Genomic DNA, 21,136 nt, shown 5'->3' on the forward strand with positions numbered 1-21,136 from the left:
TCTTTTCTCAAAGGCTAATAACCGTGAAGCCAAAAAGATAGCTGTGTCCACTCTATCCCGAAGTCCACGGTGCGAGGTGATGAAGAAGGCCACCCCCCAAACAGGTGCAGCTCAAGAGGACCCTTGACACAGGCTGCTAAGGAAAATCTAGAGACAGCTTTGAAATATTAACATGGGACATACTTGAAGAGCTAAGTTTACAGCCATCTACTAAACACAGAACTTTGGAGATAAAATGGTATTAGAGAACCAGTTCTCTGAATCCAGTGTAGACTATAACGCTAATAACAAGATCTTAACATTCAGTTTTTAAGGCAACACTCATAAAACTCCAGGCCATTCATGACAGTATCTTGATTTTCACAGCAAATGTATTCTTTAAAAAGAGTCTGCAAATAAGGACATATTTAAAGGACTGGTATTTTTAAACAGCTATGCTTCACCCTATAACAAGGAGACTTTTTCATCTAATTTCCTCGGCGTAACATTGCCGTAAACAGTGCACTTCAAGCTTGTGACGGTGTCACCAACAGATCCCTGGAATTGCCTTTGGTTAGCGACAATGGTCTGTGCGTTGTCAATGGCCTCAAGGTGTCTCTGTCACCTGGCCTGTAATACATCACTTCCTCTTCTACTGCTAGCCATTCAAATAAACACCTATAAACATTGGGGTCCAAGTGCCCCTATGCATCAGCACTCCTGTATCCCTTGGGTAAATTCCTAGCAGTGCTATTGCTGGGTCATAGGGTAAGTCTATTTTTAATTTTTTGAGGAACCTCCACTGTTTTCCGGAGCAGCTGCACCAGTTTGCATTCCCACCAACAGTGTTGATGGGGGATGGGAGGGAGAAGAGGGTGGGTGCTGGGCATTGAGGAGGGCACCTGTTGGGATGAGCACTGAGTGTTGTATGGAAACCAAGTTGACAATAAATTTCATAATTAATATATGAAAGGCCAAGATAACTTCAAGATCATTTTATAGGTTTATGAAGAATAAACATACATTTTAAATATATAAAAAAAAACACCTAAAAGAACTATGAGTTGCCGGGGAGATATGCTTGCAAGTGAAAGGGGACAAGTTTCATTGGGAATATTCATTGATTTCTGATACACCATGGGTATTCAGACCGATGCTTAATTTCATGCCTGTGCTATTGGAAAGGAAGAGTAAACAGAAAAATTACCATCGTGCTAGAAACAGAGGAGAAAATATGAAAAGAATAGAGAACAACCACATTTGATCTGATGATTTTCATTAATCATTGAAATGAAAGACAAACAGTGCTGGAAATCAGATAGAAAAAGGCCAGAGATTTTTCTAGTCCATTTCGTGGAGGCCTGGCCTCCCTGGCATCCCCCTTAACGTTCTCTGTGGCCATGGAGAGACTACCACCGTCTTGCCTTTAATAGCTCATCACGAATCTCTGCCTTTTACTTTTTAAAATTTTTCACCTTTAAAGCATTTAATTGAACAGGGCTGGTAAAAACGAATATGCAACATGGACACATTTCTGTTGCCTTTCTTCTAGAAACTATCCATTCTTCTATGGAGAAAATGTGAACACAAAGGGGGAAAAAAGGAAGCAGGGAGGAAAAGAAAAAAACAATTCGGCAATTTGTGGAAGAGAGCCCAGCAGAGCCCAGATAGGATTTCAGACTAGGATAAGTTGAAAAATACGGGAAATAGATGGGAAGAAGTGGTGGAGAATGAAAGTCCAACACATTAAGAAAAGTCAACCGTAGATGGCTGCTTTTAGAGGTCAATGCAAATGATGCCGAAAGATTGACAGATATCCTCTTTCGCTCTTCCCCCAAATTATACATATTTTTAGAAAAATGGACCATGTATATCCAGCCCACTGTGATTTAGGTTTTAAATATTGTATACTGTGCGATTCAGAATAGGCTCTAGACGGACTTGTTTTTTATTGTTGTTCTCTAGCACAACAGTGGAAAGCATTCCATTTGGTAGAGGTGTCCATACCTATTTTATATTGCAAAAGGACATAATTAAGCATATAGATGAAACTGATAGACTGTATGTTTCAGGATACACAGAAACTGATGCAGCAACAAATCCTGATGAGAACACCGGAATAATAAATTAATGGCAATTCTGAAATAAATCATTTTATTTTAAGCAAGAAGTCATCCCCAGGTGACCTCTAAGGGAAAACCATAGAACTGATATACCATATTTTTTTTAAATTTTTTTATGGTTTATTTATTTTTGAGACAGAGACAGACAGAGTGTGAGTGGGGGAGGGGCAGAGAGAGAGCGAGACACAGACTCTGAAGCAGGCTCCCAGGCTCCGAGCGGTCAGCACAGAGCCCAACGTGGGGCTCGAACTCACGAACCACGAGATCATGACCTGAGCTGAAGTCGGACGCTTACCCGACTGAGCCACCCGGGCACCCCTGAGACACCATATTTTTAATAACAAAGCAAATGTGTTACTCATTTTTAAAACTTACCCTTTGGGCGTGAAACCAATGTAACATCATGTGTCAACTTTACTCCACACAAAACAAAACAAAACTTTAACACTTGGGTATTAAGCTTTTTAAAGAGACACCACATCCCAAAGTCTCCTTGTTAGAAGTTGATTTCAAATTGAATTCTATGTTTCTTTTTGCTCACCATCTCCTAGCCAGGTGGAAAGAGGTCAGTGACTGCAAGCCCACAAAGAGGTGGGCAATTATTTTGGCTCAAGACAAACGAAGTTCACCCAGGCCACATGTATCCACACACGTTAAAGGCTCCCCTGCCTAATCCTTAGTTAGACAGTCTTACAGTTCTGTGCTTTTCAGTAAAATAAAAAAATTTCTTGAAACAGCACTTTTGAAGAATCGGAAAGTATTCTTGCTGTCTCAGACGTTTGTTGACAGTTCGTGTAACATCAGCCACCTGTCAAGCATTCCCTGGTTTATACAATGTTCTCTTCTCGTGTAGCAATGAAGATAACGCTTTTCATAGAATTCTCAGTGCCTGGTCTTACTGTCTTCCAAACAAAGCTTGGTGAGGTTTGACTATCATTCTTTCCTATTGGCTTGATGTTGATGTTTTTCTTTTAACTTGATGTTTTTCTCCCAGCGTTCTCTTTGGCTGGATGCTTATTTTTAAAGCTTTTTCTGGCTCGCCTTCAGAAGCTTTACCTCTTCAAACGTTCTGGCTCGGAAACTAAATAGGAACTCTGTTCTTTATTCATTTTCATATAATGCTTCCATCAGATTGACGAATTCTGAGGTATTCACTTTGAGGAAACTTGACCGTGGTTGTGAAAACATTTGCAGTATACTTAAAATGTGCTGAACTGTTCTTTTTCGCAGTGGAAAGTAGGATTGAAATGTGAATTTTCTTTTGTTAAGTGAGAAGAATGACTTGCATGTGTCTACAATTGTTAAATAATGTTGAGCGTAGAGTCACCTGTCATTGTTTCGTAAATTTCCGGTCACCCTTTATATTTCTGTTAGTTGATTTTATGCTTACAGTGTCCTAGTGAGAAGAGAAGGATTCCACAGAGCTTGAAAATTAGGGGAAGCTTAACTGAGCTTGGTCAAGAATACTCAGCCACTTCGTGTTTTGCCAGAATTAGACTTTAGACCAGGTGTTTCTACCATCAGGCAGGGTATCCACCACTTAAAAGATTCCTCCACACGCCTGCCCGGTCAGCAATAAAAGCGAGAAATCTATCCACACGCTAAGCAGAGGCGAGAAGGAATATGATGAGGAAGGCAGGCTCTGAGCATAAACCCCTCATAGCTACATGACCTTGGGTCAGTGGCCTGTGTTTTCATTTCTCAGTTTTCTTATCTGTAAAATAAAGAAAATATTAGAATCTGCCTCAAAGAGTTCTTGTGAGGATTAAGTAAGCGAGTACATTTAAAGACGTGAGGGGGTGCTTGGGTGGCTCAGTCGGTTAAGCATCGGACTTCGGCTCAGGTCATGATCTCATGGTCCGTGGGTTCAAGCCCTGCATCGGGCTCTGTGCCGACAGCTCAGAGCCCGGAGCCTGCTTCGGATTCTGTGTCTCCCTCTTCTCTCTGCTCCTCCCCCGCTAGTGCTCTGTCTCTCTCTCTCTCTCTCTCTCTCTCTCAAAAATAAATAAACCTTTAAAAAGTTAAGAAAGAAGTGAGAATAGTGTAAATATTTGTTACGTTTAGTGCTATTAATAATCAGCGAGCAAATCCTAAAATCATGTAAACAAAAACGTGCAGAAACCGATGGGTAATGGGCATGCTCCTGTAGGCCCAGAGACAATTCATGGTGCTAACTCACTGAGCAGGGATACTTACGGGAAGCTTTTGAAGGGAGGGGAGGCGTGTATCAGCTCATGAGTTCACCTTGCCTGCATGTATGCCTACTTCTACGGATTCCCCAGCGTCACTCCTTGATGCTTCTCACAGTACTATGTAAGGAGAGTACCAACTTATTTGTGTGACACGCTTCAAGCACCCAACAGCTACTAGGTGCATCCAAGACTAGACCCAAATGGGAGACAAAGAAGAAGAATTAAAAGAAGGGCTTTGTCCCAAAGTTTCAAAGATTAGGTCTTGTCTTTGCCTACTGCTCCTTTATTCTGTGGCTCTTGAGTGCTCTGTAGTTAAAATTCACATAAGTCTAGAAGAAATGCCTCATTTCTTTTATTTTCTTCACTTTGGGGGGAGACGTGAAGGCGTAGATCTGGGTCGTTTTCGTGTTTTCCCCGTATCTAGTATGTTTGCTGGGACATCGTAGGTGCTGACCAAATGCTTGTTGATGTAGTGAATGAATGAGGTCTCCCCTTGTAATTATTTACGGAATTAATGGAGAGGGACGTGGATGGGCACATGAGGAAGACCTAGGCTGACAGTGGAGAAGGGTATAAACAGAGCGCATGGACAAATTCTGTTTCTCAGAGTTGTAAATGCTCATTTATTATTATTGTTTTTGCTGCTGTTGTGTCCATTGTCTTATTTCCTCCGGGTCCGTCCCGATTTCCTCTCACCCCTCAGCACAGTGACTGTTCTTACAGCTCATTATTACAAAATAATTTCACTTGATCATCCCGCAGTCATCGTCACAGATACTCCAGAGCACGTACGTAGCCCGTGAAAATCCGGGAGGTAGTTAGTTGGTGAATGCAGAGAGGTGCCCGCATCCCTCTCCTGTGGAGCCCCTGCCCCCGGGCATCAGCCTGCAGACGTGTGGCCGGCTTATGGTCCCACACCAGCTGGAGCGCTGCGTTTTCAGACCCATGAGTTGCGTAGGTAGAAGCCTAAACACAGAGCAGCGGTCAATCTCGGTTTTTCTTTCAGGTAACTGTTTGCTAGATGTACCACGCCAGCAGATATCGGGCCCTGAGGAGCTCCCCGGACAGACGTATGATGCCACCCAGCAGTGCAACCTGACGTTCGGGCCTGAGTACTCGGTGTGCCCTGGCATGGACGTGTGCACTCGCCTGTGGTGTGCCGTGGTCCGCCAGGGCCAGATGGTGTGTCTGACCAAGAAGCTGCCAGCCGTGGAAGGGACGCCATGTGGGAAAGGGAGGATTTGCCTGCAGGGCAAGTGTGTGGACAAGACCAAGAAAAAATATTATTCAGTAAGTGATTTTGTCACGCAATGCCTGGGGACGCAGGATCTGAAGAACATTCCGGTGACATGTGTGGGTGCTATCACCAGAAGGCTTTATTTCCTAGTGAAGATATTTTTCCTTGAAAGGCTCAAGCGGAGCATTTGCTCAGTCTCCTCCGCTTTTCAAGGTCCCGAGGAGAGCGTTGACATACACACGCACAGTGCTTGTCTTTCAAGACTGTTACACAACCACGCATTCTCAGATGCCCCAACAGCAGCCAGAGCTCTTCGCCCGTTCCTTCCGCAAAGGAGTTTATAGCGTTCTTCCCTGCGGCCCCTCTCGTCTTCCTGCTGCAGTTGCCAGAGTCGTAGACCCCTAGGGCGTCAGAACAGAGCTAATCATTCCCTGTGGTGCAGTTACACGTAGCGTGAGTGCGTGAGGGTGTGGGTGCTCTTTGATATTCGTCATATTTCCTCTCGACAGAGAAGGACTCTAGTCTTATCAGGAACTAAGCCAAACTCACGTCAAATATGGTTATGCGTGTGACAGGATCTGTTTCAGATGGGATGCGTGATGTCAACAAAAGGATGCAGAACTTAGGTGCTAAAGAGGGAGAAAACCATAAATACGATCAGCCATGCCAGGCATCGTGCAAAGGCCACAGCGGCATATAGCTTGCTAAAAATGCGGAATCACAGCTGACAAAAAGTTAGCTGTAGGGCCGTGGTTATTGACGGAAATGGGCAGTATCAGAAGGCCCAGAGGAACCAGGAGTGATCCTTGCAGTGTGCTCAATACTGACAGGGAAACATTCAGATCCTAGTGCCACGGGACGGCAGGGAGCAGAAAAGAGGAATTGCTTAGAATTGGAATTGCACTGTCATTCCAGAACGTCCAATATCTGTGACCGTGCCCAACTCAGTGAAAATTTACACCTGGGATGCAGTTTCCATTATGTCATTGAATGCAGATGATTTCCAAGTGCACGTCTTGAATGTTTTTCTCCTTTCTGAGTTAGAAATCTCTTCTATTTTCTCTTTCAGACATCAAGCCATGGCAACTGGGGATCCTGGGGGCCCTGGGGCCAGTGTTCTCGCTCGTGCGGGGGAGGAGTGCAGTTTGCCTATCGCCATTGCAATAACCCCGCACCCAGAAACAGCGGTCGCTACTGCACGGGGAAGAGGGCCATCTACCGTTCCTGCAGCGTCACGCCCTGCCCACCCAACGGTACGCTGCTCCCAAGTGTCAGCAACCCACCATGTGCCACTTGTAACCTGTATTCTAGCAGTAATAAATAAAGGAGGCTAGAGAAATAGACTATTAATCTTGTACTTCACGGTTCCACCAGTGTGCGAATTAATAACAGATGCATGAGTGATTTTTAAACGGTTATTAAAAGCAACTCGGTATTCAGAGAGTAGGAAGAAAATAATGGTTGTTTTCAACTCCATGTACAGATAAAACCCTCCCACCCTTGTGTGTCAAGAGGCTCGCAAAGAAAGAAGTTTGCGCCTTCTCCTGAAATTTATTGAAAAGCACAAGATTATGTCTCAGGTTCAGAGTAGGTAAAGTAATCACATGACCTGTTTGTTTTTTAGGGAAATCTTTCCGTCACGAACAGTGTGAGGCCAAAAATGGATATCAGTCTGATGCGAAAGGAGTCAAGACATTTGTGGAATGGGTCCCCAAATACGCAGGTGTCCTGCTGGGGGATGTGTGCAAACTGACCTGCAGAGCTAAGGGGACTGGTTACTACGTGGTGTTTTCTCCAAAGGTAACTGCCCACCGCCTGTCCAGAAGCCGTCGAGCCTTGCTGGAGATCATTTGGTAGAATAAAACCTAGAGCTACCAAATATAAACAGTCATTATTCCTGGAGTGGCTAGATTTTGGAGGGTTTTCTTTTCATCTCTAGGAGGTCTGTGTTCTCAAACCTTACACAAAGAACAAGAAATTATTCTGTACAAACAAAACAAGTCAATATCTCAAAAGCTACTTTTGAAAAACGTAGCTCTCTGTCAGGGAAGGTGTGGTTTGACTTCAACTTCAAAATAAGCAAGAAAGCTTTCTATTTTTCCATTGTTTAATTAAGAATTCCTTTGGCGGGGCACCTTGGGTGGCTCAGTCGGTTAAGCGTCCGACTTCGGCTCAGGTCATGGTCTCGCGGCTTGTGAGTTCGAGCCCCGCGTCGGGCTCTGTGCTGACAGCTCAGAGCCTGGAGGCCGCTTCAGATTCTATGTCTCCCTCTCTGTCTGCCCCTCTCCCGTTCATACCCTGTCTCTCTCAAAAATAAGTAAACATTTAAAAAAATTAAAAAAAAATTCCTTTGGTGATTCATGAAAGTCGGTTTCAAGATCATCATCTCTGACCCAGACTGTTAAATGTCTTACACCCATAATATGAATTCATATCCCTATAGTTAGATGCGTTATGATATATGTGCATGAAATTATCCCTCATTTTTCACAGGAAAGCATTTGCTAAGTTACTAACAGTTTTATTTCTCACAGTGAATGGTATGCAGCAATTTAAAATACTGTTTATCTAATTTGTAAACAGGTGCTGCATTTAAAACTGCCTCTGAAATTGGCCTTCAGATATGTGTGACATATTACTGAAAACAGAAGTTAACATCCACCTTAAGTCATTTTGAAAATACTTTCTCTTTTCATTGTAAAATAATACATTTTCGGGGTGCCTGGGTGGCTCAGTCGGTTGAGCATCTGACTTCGGCTCAGGTCATGATCTCACGGTTCGTGGGCTCGAGCCCCGCGTCGGGCTCTGTGCTGACCGCTCGGAGCCTGGAGCCTGCTTCAAATTCTGTCTCCCTCTCTCTCTGCTCTTCCCCCGCTCATGCTCTCTCTCTCTCTCTCTCTCCTTCAAAAAATAAATAAAAAAGAATTTAAAAAATTTTAAGAAAAAAATAATAATACAATTTCATTTAAAAACTGTGACAAATAAGATCACCTGGAAATGCCACCATCTGGAGACCTGTGGGTCTGCTGAAGTATACCCCACTTCACTTTGCACACATATACACACTCACATACTCACACACATATATGAAAATAGTAGTAGATACCCAAATGCAAAATACAAGTTTATTTATACATATGACTACATATGCTATTTATATACACTCACATGCACAAACCACAGGGTGCATATTCATACTATTTTATAGCTAGTTTTTAAAATATATACTATTTTGGGGTGTGATTCCTTTACTTCAAATGTATTCAGTATCTTCTAGTAAGTACTTTGCTCTAACTTCCCCAGACTCCTTTTCTGCACTAATATGTTTGTGTCTATTTCAATGTCTGACGGTTCAACACACGATAGGGCATGCTTTTCAACCACAAGGAGGTTTGGATGTCAAGTGTAGACTTTCAAATGCATCACTAGAGTAACAATTATGCCACCAAGAAGGATCTCTGCCATCTTTTTTTTTTTTAAGCTTTGTAAAATGTTTATTTATTATTGAGAAACAGAGAGAGACAGAGCATGAGTATGGGAGGGGCAGACCAGAATCCGAAGCAGGCTCCAGGCTCTGAGCTGTCAGCACAGAGCCCAGGGCAGGGCTTGAACCCACAAACCACCAGATCGTGAGCTGCAGTCAGATGCCCAACCGACCGAGCCACCCAGGCGCCCCAGATCTCTACCATCTTGAGCTTGCTCATTTTCCGCACAAGGGACACGTCCCACATGCGAAGTGAAACGATCGTTTCTAGCAATGTAAAAAGGTGAGACGATACCATGGGAACATGCTCGGGATACAGAAAGGGAGAGGACGACCTTGGGTCTCCTGGCACATTTGGAATTAGGCTCAAGAGAGAAAGTGCATAACTGAGATTTATCTCAGATCTTCCTTCTGCCAATATGTCGAGGATGTTTCGGTTAGATACTCCTGGGAACTATGCTTTTTCGGTTGTTTGTTCATTTTTCGATGTAGTGTCCTGATCAAACTCAAAACTTGCTCTCTTACTGTGCAAACCAAACCACCTGGGCACAAGTATCTCCCGCCGCTAACGTGAGCCTCGTTATTCAGGTGACGGATGGGACCGAATGCAGGCCGTATAGTAACTCCGTGTGCGTCCGGGGGAAGTGTGTCCGGACTGGCTGTGACGGCATCATCGGCTCCAGGCTGCAGTATGACAAGTGCGCAGTGTGCGGGGGAGACAACTCCAGTTGCACCAAGGTGGTCGGGACCTTCAATAAAAAAAGGTGAGGGGGTAGAACCCTTGCCCTTACGTGCATGGGACAAAGCTTTAGCCTTGAGAAACTGAAAGGGTGACTCATGCTACGTCACGAGCCATCCGTGAAGGGGTCCAGCATGGCTCCAGTAACATAGGGTCCACTTGAGAACCGGGGAGGGAGATGAGAAAGCTCTGGTTGCCTCTGGTGGCAAATAAACCGCAATGGCTCTGATCAGGGTCAAGGTCTTGCAGAGTGGGAACACTCAGAAGGAAAAGTCGGTGGGATCCCTGCTAGCCATCTCGCTATTTCTGAAGCATCTCTTATTTCGGAAGCATAATTTAGGGAAGGATGGCCAGTTTGCATCATAACGATTTCATTTTACAAAGGATTTTTCATTAGGCTGTATTTTTCTTGAGAAGACCTGTAAGTTAACTGCGGTGATAGAGACAGCAATCCCATTTTATAGTGACCTCTGCAGGTTTAAATCTTCTCTATAAAGAAATATATGCAGTAATGTCTGCTTCCTGTCATGGTCCTTGATTATGCTTTTGTTTTAAGTATGTAAATGTATAAAGTATCCAGTTTTGGGGGGGCGTCTGAGTGGTTCAGTCCATTCAACGCCCAACTCTTGGTTCCGGCTCAGGTCCTGATCTCATGGTTGGTGGGTTCGAGTCCCGCATCAGGCTGCATGCTGATGGTGCAGAGCCTGCTCGGGATTCTCTCTCTCTCCCCTTCTCTCTCTGTCTCAGCGCCTTCCCTGCTCACTCTCTCTCTATCAAAATAAATAAACTTAAAAAAATAATAAAAATAAAGTACCCACATTTTGGCATGAAATATTATGGTATCAGCTAGGAGGAGGGAGCAGGCTAAAAAGTCTGCTGGAATGCAGGATTGTCTTTCCCCTTTCTCAAACCACTCTTTCGCTGAGTAGTGTTGGCCCGGTACGCATGCATTCTTGATGTGTGTGGTGTATTGTCTTTACCGGCAGGTAATATGCAAACCCGATGAACAATAAGGATTTATTAAAATAGTCACATGCCATGTTATTATGAACCACTGGAAATTATCTTTGATATAATAAAAAAATTGTATGTCTGCAGAATCTATTCTGAGTTAAAAGATGCATTACTAATCTCGTTTGCTAGCGATTCATCGGACTGTATTGAGCCATCTCTGTAAAATACCCTGCATGTCAATTACATACTGCATTTGTATATATTGCCAAGGTGCAAGACACCTTAGAAATGATGAAGTATACCTTTTTGTTTTACAGATGAGGAAACTGGGACTCTGAAAGTGTAGGGCTTATCTAATTTTGCACGGTTGTTAAATGCTAAAGCAAAGGCTATGCCTTAGGTCATAAGATGAGAAGGCTATCTTATTTAAAAAAAAAAAGGAAGGGGAAGGGAAGAAGTTCAAGAATCAAATAAGAAATAAAATACCTTAAGTACTATATGCTATGCATTTTTCCTACATAAGCTTAGAAGCCACTTTTTAAAGTACTAAATTTAGCATTTTGTCTCTGTATTGACAACCAATATCTGCATGTTCATTGTCACATGAAAAGATGAAGAAATTCACGGTAGCGACGAGTGGTGGGTGACACAGCAGCTTGTCAGTTGATTTAACCAAGATTATATTGTGTGATATGACTGTTGAACTATTAGATAAATTACCTTGGTCAAATGTGACATATGAGAAAGGACATTGATCTTGGAGCTGAAATCTTGACAGTCAAGCTCTGACTCAGTGACGAACATCATGTGATCTTTGAAGAGTCGCTTTTATATTTTTTTTACTATCAGAATTCTTTTTTTTTTTTTAATGTTTACTTATGTTGGGGAAAGAGAGAGACAGAGACAGAGCATGAGCGGGGAAGGGGCAAAGAGAGAGGGAGACACAGAATCTGAAGCAGGGGCCAAGCTCTGAGCTGTCAGCACAGAGCCCGACACGGGGCTCGAACTCACGATCTGTGAGATCATGACCTGAGCCGAAGTCGGATGCCTAACCGCCTGAGCCACCCAGGAACCCCTACAATCAGAATTCGTGAGAGTAGAATGGAATTAATAGTAATTATCTTGCAAGTTAATATTGCTATGTGCATCAGAGGAGATGATGCATATTAAAATATTTCAGCAAGCTCACACCTCTTGACAAATACGACCCTAATCTTAATTCACTCCTCCCTCAATGTTCCTCACCTCAGTAAATGGCAGCTCCGTCCTCCTCTTGCTCAGTATCAGGAGAGTAAGAGAATCATATTTTATTGAGGCCCTAAGAAATCAAGGCACTAGGCCTCCTACCTCCCGCTGCCTTGGGAAGGTCAGTCTCAAGACCTCCTGCAATGGCTGATAATCCCAACTGATTCTCACGAATATGAGGAACGCTAAGGAATAAGGATTTAAAACAAAAAAACAAACAAAACAAAACAAAAAAGCTCTCCTACCTGATTCCCTTACCCTTCATTCTTTATTTTCTTGACATCCTGTTCGGCGTCACTTAAACTCTGTATATAATCAGAACGTATTTTCCTGTAACGGTTATAAAGTGTGACTGGCAGAGGTAAGGGTGTCGCACATGGGGATGTTGGGAAAGGAGCATAAAGTAAGAGTAAGGGGCCATGGCTTTGGAGCCCAGCACTGCCACCGGCTCTGGAGTGCACCTGTTCAAATACTTTAATACACCTCCACTTTATATGCTTCCTACGTAAGATGAGATATCTTCTCCAACACCCCTCCAGGTTATGTTTCGAGCCACGGTAGGTTTGCCTATGATCTCTTGATCCTAGATATTTCAAAAAAAGTAAGTCCCGTAACAAATTCTAAGGCAAAATGTATTACAAAAATAAAAATAATGAGTCCAGTTGGATGGGTAAGCAGTATCGTCAGCCTTGCATCTTCTTTCTCCCAACACAATAGAAAGTGGCAGTCGCTGTCCATCAGATTCCCAACACACAAAAGGATTTCCCTGGGGAGGAGCCCCTCTCTGGATTCAGAGGAAATGCCTGGGCAGGGCAAATACCTTAGGGATTTTCAGGGTACGAATTAGTTGCCCCATAACCCCTCAACCTGAGTAAGAATTTAGCAGCAGATCATTAAATTTCACACACACCACACTACACGGGCAATTTGTTTCTATTCAAATAACTAAGAAAGTAAAACATATGGGGACCTTATTATCAAATTACTTATGGAGGCAGAGATTTTCACAAAGATGACTCCTTACACGTAGAGTCTCTTGGTGCTCAATTAGCATTTCTGTCCTGGCCTTTTTCAAAAGCTGTGGATATTAGAGATATTGATGCCTTTGCCCATATTCTGGAGCATATGATGGGTCGTTCGAGACCTACCTTATTTGTCACCCATCACATAGCCTCACTTTATCTGTCGTAAGTTTCATGGACACAGCATTTGAGGAAATTTGCTATAGCATTAAAGATTCACTTTTTTTTTTGTTTTGATGATACTAGTCAGCGATGGTTACCCACTTACAGAATTTTACATTCCATTGGTGTTCTGCTCAAATAATCCAGAGTTCTAGTAGAAATAGAAACAGAACTTCTACTGTGTCTCTAGTTCATCAGTTAAATCTGTGGTTCCCCAACTATTCTGCACATTTGGAACGACTCCCAAAATCCTGCTGTCTCTTCCCATCCTGACAGATGGGATTTAATTGGTGTGGGGTCTGGGGATTTAAATTTTTAAAAGACCTCTGCTTGATTTTAGTCTGCAGACAAATCTGAGACTCGTTAATTTAAAGATTTCTATGAGACTGAGGGCGGATTTTTGTTAGTTTTTACACATATCCCATTTTGTGCCAAAAGAACATAAAGGAGCTTTGTAAAGATGATAGGATTTGGTAAGAGTGTGCAATGTGTTTGAAAATCTAAATAAAGTTGGTGTACGTTTTAAAACGAAGGGAGGTTGTTAACATCATCCTAATTTTGAACATCACAATAAAAATGTATATACTCTCATAGTCTACTCACAATTTTATTTTGTTATAAGGAAACTAATTTTTGAAGCCAATTTTTAACTAATCTCTTCACTACATTAAAACGTGTGAAGATAAGGTAAGACTTTTAGAGAACTCGTATTTGTTTCTCCGTTTACTAAGTGTTTACTTATTTTTCCTTCTTTGTCTCCCTCTCTCTCCTCTGTGGACATTCCTGCTTCCAGTAAGGGTTACACTGATGTGGTGAGGATCCCCGAAGGGGCAACCCACATAAAAGTCCGACAGTTCAAAGCCAAAGACCAGACTCGATTCACTGCCTACTTAGCCCTGAAGAAGAAAAATGGTGAGTACCTTATCAATGGGAAGTACATGATCTCCACCTCGGAAACCATCATCGACATCAATGGAACAGTCATGAACTACAGTGGTTGGAGCCACAGGGATGACTTCTTGCATGGGATGGGCTACTCAGCCACGAAGGAAATTCTAATAGTGCAGATTCTTGCAACAGATCCAACTAAAGCATTAGATGTCCGCTACAGTTTTTTCGTTCCCAAGAAGTCCACCCAAAAAGTAAACTCTGTCAGTAGCCACGGCAGCAATAAAGTGGGCTCACACACTCCACAGTTGCAGTGGGTGACAGGCCCATGGCTCGCCTGTTCCAGGACCTGTGATACGGGCTGGCACACCCGGACGGTCCAGTGCCAGGATGCAAACCGGAAGTTAGCGAAGGGATGCCTTCTCTCCCAGAGGCCTTCTGCGTTTAAGCAATGTTTGCTAAAGAAATGTTAGCCTGTGGTCATGAGCTTACGCAGAGCTAACTGGATGATTCATCACTGATCGGTCGTGGCAAATGGTGGTGATCAATCGTGGTAAACAAAAGGTCTACCTGAAGCACAGAAAGTCACGCTTCAATGTCATTGTCAACAGGAGTCTAATTATGGGCAGAATCTGCTCTCTGTGACCAAATGGAGATGTGCACTGCTTCGTGCGACAGTAGTGACCTTGGAATACAGAAAAACTTGGGAGTTATTGAACATCCCCTGGGCTACAAGAATGAAAAAACACTGGTGAATGTAGAATCAGGGGACATTTGAAGATGGCAGAACAGTCTCCCCTTTGTCACCTACCTCTTATAGAATGTCTTCAAAGGCATCATAATCATTTTCATCCATAATACACAGTAGCTTATTTTTACTGTTTGTAAATCATTCTCCCTTGGTATGTCACTTTATATCACTTGGTTCTATTAAAAATATATATATATATATATATATATTTCTATAAAAAATGTTTGACCAAAGTAGGTCTGCAGCTATTTCAACTCCTTCCAGTTTCCAGAAAGAGCTGTGGATGATTTACTGGAAATTAAGAACCTGCTGCTGTTTTCACAAGATTTCACATACTTTCAGACGACAGGAGATCAGATTTTAGTCAAAAACCGTTTTGACAGGAAGCATCTTCTGCGAAATTCTAAAAAGGAAAAGGATCTCCGCGTAGCTGGTCATTTAAATAGATACACCGATCCATTTACTTAAACGTCAACTGCCTGTATTTTTTCAGGCAGCCAGCCAAATGAATGCATAATTAGGATGTAGATGTAGTGTTTGCGTGTGTGTATGTTAGGCGTATTCAAGAGTCTAAACACTAGTTTCCTCGTGTTAGAATTTAAAAGGCAGAAAAACACACAAATATAAATTTTCGATTTATATCTTCACACTGCTTGCCCTTTCAGAGGCTTCCAGCTAATATCCTACCTTGTGTAATATTCGTACAAAACACATGGCAGAGAGTTTTCTAATCACATCTGACACGTTCAACGCTGGTATACCTCTTACCAGCCAGCCTTGAAAATGCATTTGTTTTCGCTTGTATGTTTTGTTCAAGGGTTCTGTTAAGACCCGCAATGTTTTGTACTTGTTGATTTAGTTTGATAGGAATATTAAAGATCACTTTGGAGTTAGCCACATCTAGAAGTGATTATCGTATATGTGGCTCTTGCAAAAGGAAAAAAAAAATAGTGGTTAATATTAATAAGACTGTTTCCACACCATACAGGCAGTGATTCTTTGCATTGTCTTTTTAAATCCAAGTATACTGATACTGTCCGTAAGATTTTTCCCAGTTGGAAAGCACTTGGTTGTATCAGTAAGTGTTTGATGAAACGGGACGATTTTTGAGAAGTTTGTTGCTTCTGTTTCCATAGCCTGTCTAGGTAGGTTGTACGTTTGGGTGTTAGATATGGAATTTTTTTTACAATTGACTGCCTAAAAATCTCTTTGTAAACGGTCAACTGCACCCCTCTACCCCATAGCTCAGAAAATCCAAGGTGTTCAAATTCATCGGGATTTCTTTTTCTTTATGAAAGATTACAAAGCCAATTGTTTTATATAAAACTTTATAATAATCATACCAAATGTGCCTATTATTAGAGATTTGCATATAAAGATATTAGGGGACAATTGTTTGAGTTCCCTTAAAGCTCACCAGAGTTTATTTTTATTAGAAAATATTTTTAATATAAAATAATTATGTAATTGATCTTGCTAGATCACATTGATTTCAGTGGGTGAGGAGAATGGAGGTCTCACTGTTTTAAGTATTTTCTTAAGAAATTATTTGGTGAAACAAAATAACATTTTACAAAACTGTTAATCTTCCTTTGGCTTCTCATCGACTGACTTTGCTTTAGACATGGTCATTTACTCTTAATAAATTATTCATTAGAGAAATGAGTCCTCTATAGAGCTGGTCACCTACATTTGATGGAGGTCACCAGATATCAGGGACAGGAAACAATGCTGTTCAAATCACTCGGAAAAGAATTTTAAATCATACCGACTATTTGACTATTCCAAAAGAATTAATAGCCAGGCCAACCTGACTTTTTCCCAGTTTTCAAAATAATTTTAATCAAGTAACTCAACTGGGACAAAATTTGTTTTTATCTTTTGTTGTCCTATTCATAGCAGCATGAAAAAAAATAATTGAAGGGCAGCCATGTTTGTCTCCTACTCTGCTTGTCTATACTGTATTCATAGATTTTTTTAGTATGATTTATCATTTATTTTCCCCCCAAACAGTGAAGTTTTATACTTCTCATTGAAACAATCCTAGAGAGCTTAAAAGGAATAAACCACTATTCCGTGCTTTTAAGGAGTTTTCTTTAGTTTTTTCATACGAGTATCAATAGTTTGACTGAGGAATGTATGTCTATCTAAACTCCTGAGAAAAGCGATACAGACTGGAAACTGAAATTCAGAGAAATGGAGTGTTCAGTAGATAAAAGGAATGATAAAGGGAAAATCCCCTATAATGAAATCTAATTCAGTCCAGTCTAATGTTGGACTCTGCATTTCCCCTTTCCATAGTTGCATCGTGAATGAAGAGTCCAGGATTCACGATGCTGAGGCTCCTTCCTCGAGGAAAAAAGTTTGTCTGAAAATGCTCAGGATAGTCAGAATCTAATCCCACAAAACTAAACACTCCGGATTCAGTGTCACTAAATAGAGGGAGCCCAGAAGAAAATGACATCTTTTTCTTCTGGAACAGAAGAGGCCAAATTAAGCCCTGCCTTGTTGTTTAAAGGTTTCAGGGCATTGTTTTAATTTGTTCAGTAAATTCAACGTCCTTTGCCTTCCTGTGGAAACAGTTTTATCCCATGAAACTAAGAATGAAGGGATTAATCACAAACAAAAATAAAGTTGCAGCACTGAAAAAAAAAATGTAATTTATTGTTTTTGCGACTGGTATGTGAATTTGTGTGATAAAAGTATTTATTCTTATTTAACAAAGATATGTGCAAATTCTATATTTAAAAAGTTTTGCTGTTGTCCTACTTTTAATTTATGCTTCATGTTTGTGTATAAAGTACACTTTGTGAGTTTACATAATATACAGCACTGGTTGCTTTTGTATTTTTTTACAGAAGGCTTTCTGCGTGAAACAGGCGTATATGTATATATTCCTCACGTATCCTTATTCTGATACTGTAGTCTTCCTCTCTAAGGAAGTTTTAAACTTACTTTTTCTTAACTAGTGGTATTCGTTACTTGTAGTTACATTAATAAGTCTGTTGGGTTTCGTTAATACTAGTTTTTCCAAGTCACAGATAAGAAGAACCCTTATTCAAGCAACTGAAGCCTAAGTTCTCAACTTGGTGTATAGATAGCCTGGAAGCTTCCCACAGAAGCTAAGATACAGTTCAGAATCCCTGATACCAGTGATAAACGCGGACAGGGAGCTGTTGATACGTGAAATTTGTGTGCACACAATGTCCCAAGAGCTATCAGTGATGATAAAACCAAATACTGTCCTTTGCTGCTTTAAAAACACTCCTTAAAAATTAATACCATTTATTCTCTAGCATTGGCAGGATCCTATAGTTAGAGTAAACAAATTGCATTTAAGTGATTTAAATACTAGTAATCATGAACGTTGCTACAAATATGGGGTCTCCGTTGATAGAATGTCACTTTGTACTACTGCTAATGAATCTCGTGGAGTGAAAATAGGACTTGGGACAAGCAAGGACATCTTTAATCACATCAGCTTGCCTCTGACTGTGATTTCAGTCTGGTCACAGTAATAAGGCAAAGCACCCCTGGATATTCAACTGACCAGATCCATCTCTGGCTCTGATGTTTCCCCCACTGACTCATTCCTTAATAACAAGGTCATTGTAATGGTTTAGGTGAGCACAGCAGCCAGATTCAATGAAGTCCAGGACTTGTGTATGACTTAGAGGTCACTCTTTGTGAAACAAGATTGGATTTAATAATGGCCAAATTTTGCTAATAGTTTATGGCTGAGGATTGGTGAATATTACTGATCTATTTATGATTAAGTGGAGGTGATAAAAATACCTTATATTTTTTTAACATTTCAAAGTTAATAAATGAATAACCATGAGTATAGAAATGGTCATCCAGAGCTATCATAGAGCCAGTCTATCATTTAAACACACAGGAAAGGAACTTGTATGTTTTCTCTATCATTTTTCTCATTTGCCAACACCTATAGTTTTAGATTGTCAGACAGACCATTTTAGGTAATTAGTACACTGAAAAAACCCCAGAAAACTCCCTAATGGCCTCCTTGCTAGCACGAACTAGAGAAATGACGTCTGAAGTTATATGATCATGAAACACATCAGTCTATAATGCATAATTATATTCTAATCAGTTAGCGCAGGAACATATTGAAACAAGAACCCGTTACATTAGTGAGATAAAGAAACTGGAAATACACATGATGTTCAGATCAGAGAAGTATTCATCTGCCAAATGTCTTTCTGGTGTAATGATACCATAGTTCTCAATGCAGATTTTATGGGGAAAATAATGAAGGTATAGTTGCTAGAAGTTGTTGGTTTTAAAAGAGAGGAAGACTGAAATGTACATATTAGCCAACCCAGTTAATTGCACCTTCCCAATATAGTAGCACTTTAGTGATAAATTGGCTACCTGTGGTTCTTATCCTGGAGCTCCACCAACTGGTCCATATGGACTGTCATAGGTCAAATGAAAAACCAAATGGCCCATCATCTTATAAGGCACGGCCACATCAGAGTGATCCAAAGTCTAACACTGTGAGGAAAACTGTGATTTGTAAATAAAACAGCATATATTTTTTTTCAGTTTCTTTTTGGCACATCCAGTGTAATTTTTATAAAGGTGCTAATATTGATCAGTGACCAACTATCAAATATGTTACTTCGGACTCACTATTTTGTTCTACATGATTTTTCAATTTGCAAAAAAAAAAAAAAAAAGAATTCTTTTAAGTTTTTGGTCTAGGCGGGGCACAACTTGATACTCCATGTTTGGGAAATGCATCAAATGGTCAGCCTGATCAGCAGGGTTCAGTGACATAAGCTATAGGTACATCCAGGATATTTAAGGTGACATCGAGACTTGAAGAGTGTCAGGCTAGAGGAACAGACTTTTAGAGGAGTCGTGTTTCAGCACTTACTAAACCATCCGTGTTCCTTTCAAACTAACTTTTTGTTTCCGATACACAAGCTTTTGTGTGTATTTAGCCTGACTTTTTTTTTTAAGCTCTGCAATATTTTATGTCCATGGTAAACCCTTGACAACTCTTTCTTGGTCTTTTCTTTAACAACCCACAGCATATTAGAAACACCTCAGAGAGTATAATTAGAATAGGAGATCATATTGTGTGTGACTTTGTAAGACTAGACTTTCGATTAAGAAAAATATATTGTCTCCGGATGGTGTCTTTGCGTTACATGCTCAGCCATGACATCAATGTAGGAGTTGACAAATACTGCTTCCACTTAGTATGTTTATTAGAGGAAATCATGCACATGCTTTGTAAATAGACTGCAGATACCTAAACAGATTGCAGAAATATATTTAATTTGACGTGAGCCGTGACACAAATTTTTGATTTCTATATAAGAGCCTTGTGAGTAAAGACAGGTAATAAACCTAAGTGGGTATAACGGAGATTTTTATATCTTGAAACATGATTTCAAGCCAGAGTAAAATACCGAAGATTTTCATGTCGTTGTATATAAGCAGTAGAATGTGACCTGCTTATTATCTTCAATTTGTCAGAAGTGATGGTATGTTTCAGTAAATGTAATGCAGTTGAAAAACCAAAACTCTTGGAAAACTAAGACGGGTCTTGTTTAAAATGTCTCTTCCGCTTTGGCAAATTTTGAACCTGAATCAGCTATTGAAAGCGTTACTGCGTCTTGTAGCCTGCATTCCACGACAGTTCTGTTATTCAGGTAAACCACTTGAACTGACTCGTTTGGGACCTATATGTAATATTTTTCGTTGAGGAACAATATCCTATTTTGTAAAGCATTTCCCTATGTGTGACTTCAAACTGTAAAATTAAACATTGGCTTTGTGGTTTCAGTGGGCATAATAAATGTTAATTGTAAACTAGGTTAAAGTATGTACTGCATATAATATGTTTTAGAGTTGGAAAATAGTGTCCATTTATTTTTAATTTTCTCATAAGAGTAGGACCAAGCCAGCTCTTAAGGAAGTCCTTAAGGAAGTCCTAGGCTGTCTGCAGTTTCTTACCATTCTTCCATTTGGCTTAGACAGTACTTCTACCTTAGTTACGGGACTTTGGAATTCTTACTTCAAGTTCTTCTTACCTGAGTATCACTCGCTAAAGTCTGTCTAGTATTGAAATTCTGATGTTAAATTAGTAACAGCAAGTAACGTAGTCACCTTCATTTTTCCTTCTTTAAAGACAAACTTGGGGGCGCCTGGGTGGCGCAGTCGGTTAAGCGTCTGACTTCAGCCAGGTCACGATCTCGCGGTCCGTGAGTTCGAGCCCCGCGTCGGGCTCTGGGCTGATGGCTCGGAGCCTGGAGCCTGTTTCCGATTCTGTGTCTCCCTCTCTCTCTGCCCCTCCCCCGTTCATGCTCTGTCTCTCTCTGTCCC

The 21,136-nt window shown here is 41.0% G+C and overlaps 1 protein-coding gene across 2 annotated transcripts in view; it reads left to right on the forward strand.

Annotated features, from left to right (window-relative positions):
* The window catches only part of ADAMTS5 (ADAM metallopeptidase with thrombospondin type 1 motif 5), a 50,949-nt gene extending 30,323 nt beyond the window's left edge, over nucleotides 1–20,626 (forward strand). For both annotated transcript variants that reach the window (XM_023238835.2, XM_023238834.2), the window contains 5 exons: nucleotides 5,301–5,584; nucleotides 6,601–6,784; nucleotides 7,156–7,331; nucleotides 9,604–9,779; nucleotides 13,931–20,626. In XM_023238835.2, coding sequence (XP_023094603.1) covers nucleotides 5,301–5,584; nucleotides 6,601–6,784; nucleotides 7,156–7,331; nucleotides 9,604–9,779; nucleotides 13,931–14,498 — 1,388 coding nt within the window. In that variant the 3' untranslated portion in view covers nucleotides 14,499–20,626. The remainder of the gene's footprint in view (nucleotides 1–5,300; nucleotides 5,585–6,600; nucleotides 6,785–7,155; nucleotides 7,332–9,603; nucleotides 9,780–13,930) is intronic.
* Nucleotides 20,627–21,136: the final 510 nt, after the last annotated feature.

This window comes from Felis catus, chromosome C2 (assembly GCF_018350175.1).
Source record: "Felis catus isolate Fca126 chromosome C2, F.catus_Fca126_mat1.0, whole genome shotgun sequence".
Classification (NCBI taxonomy): Eukaryota; Metazoa; Chordata; class Mammalia; order Carnivora; family Felidae; genus Felis; species Felis catus.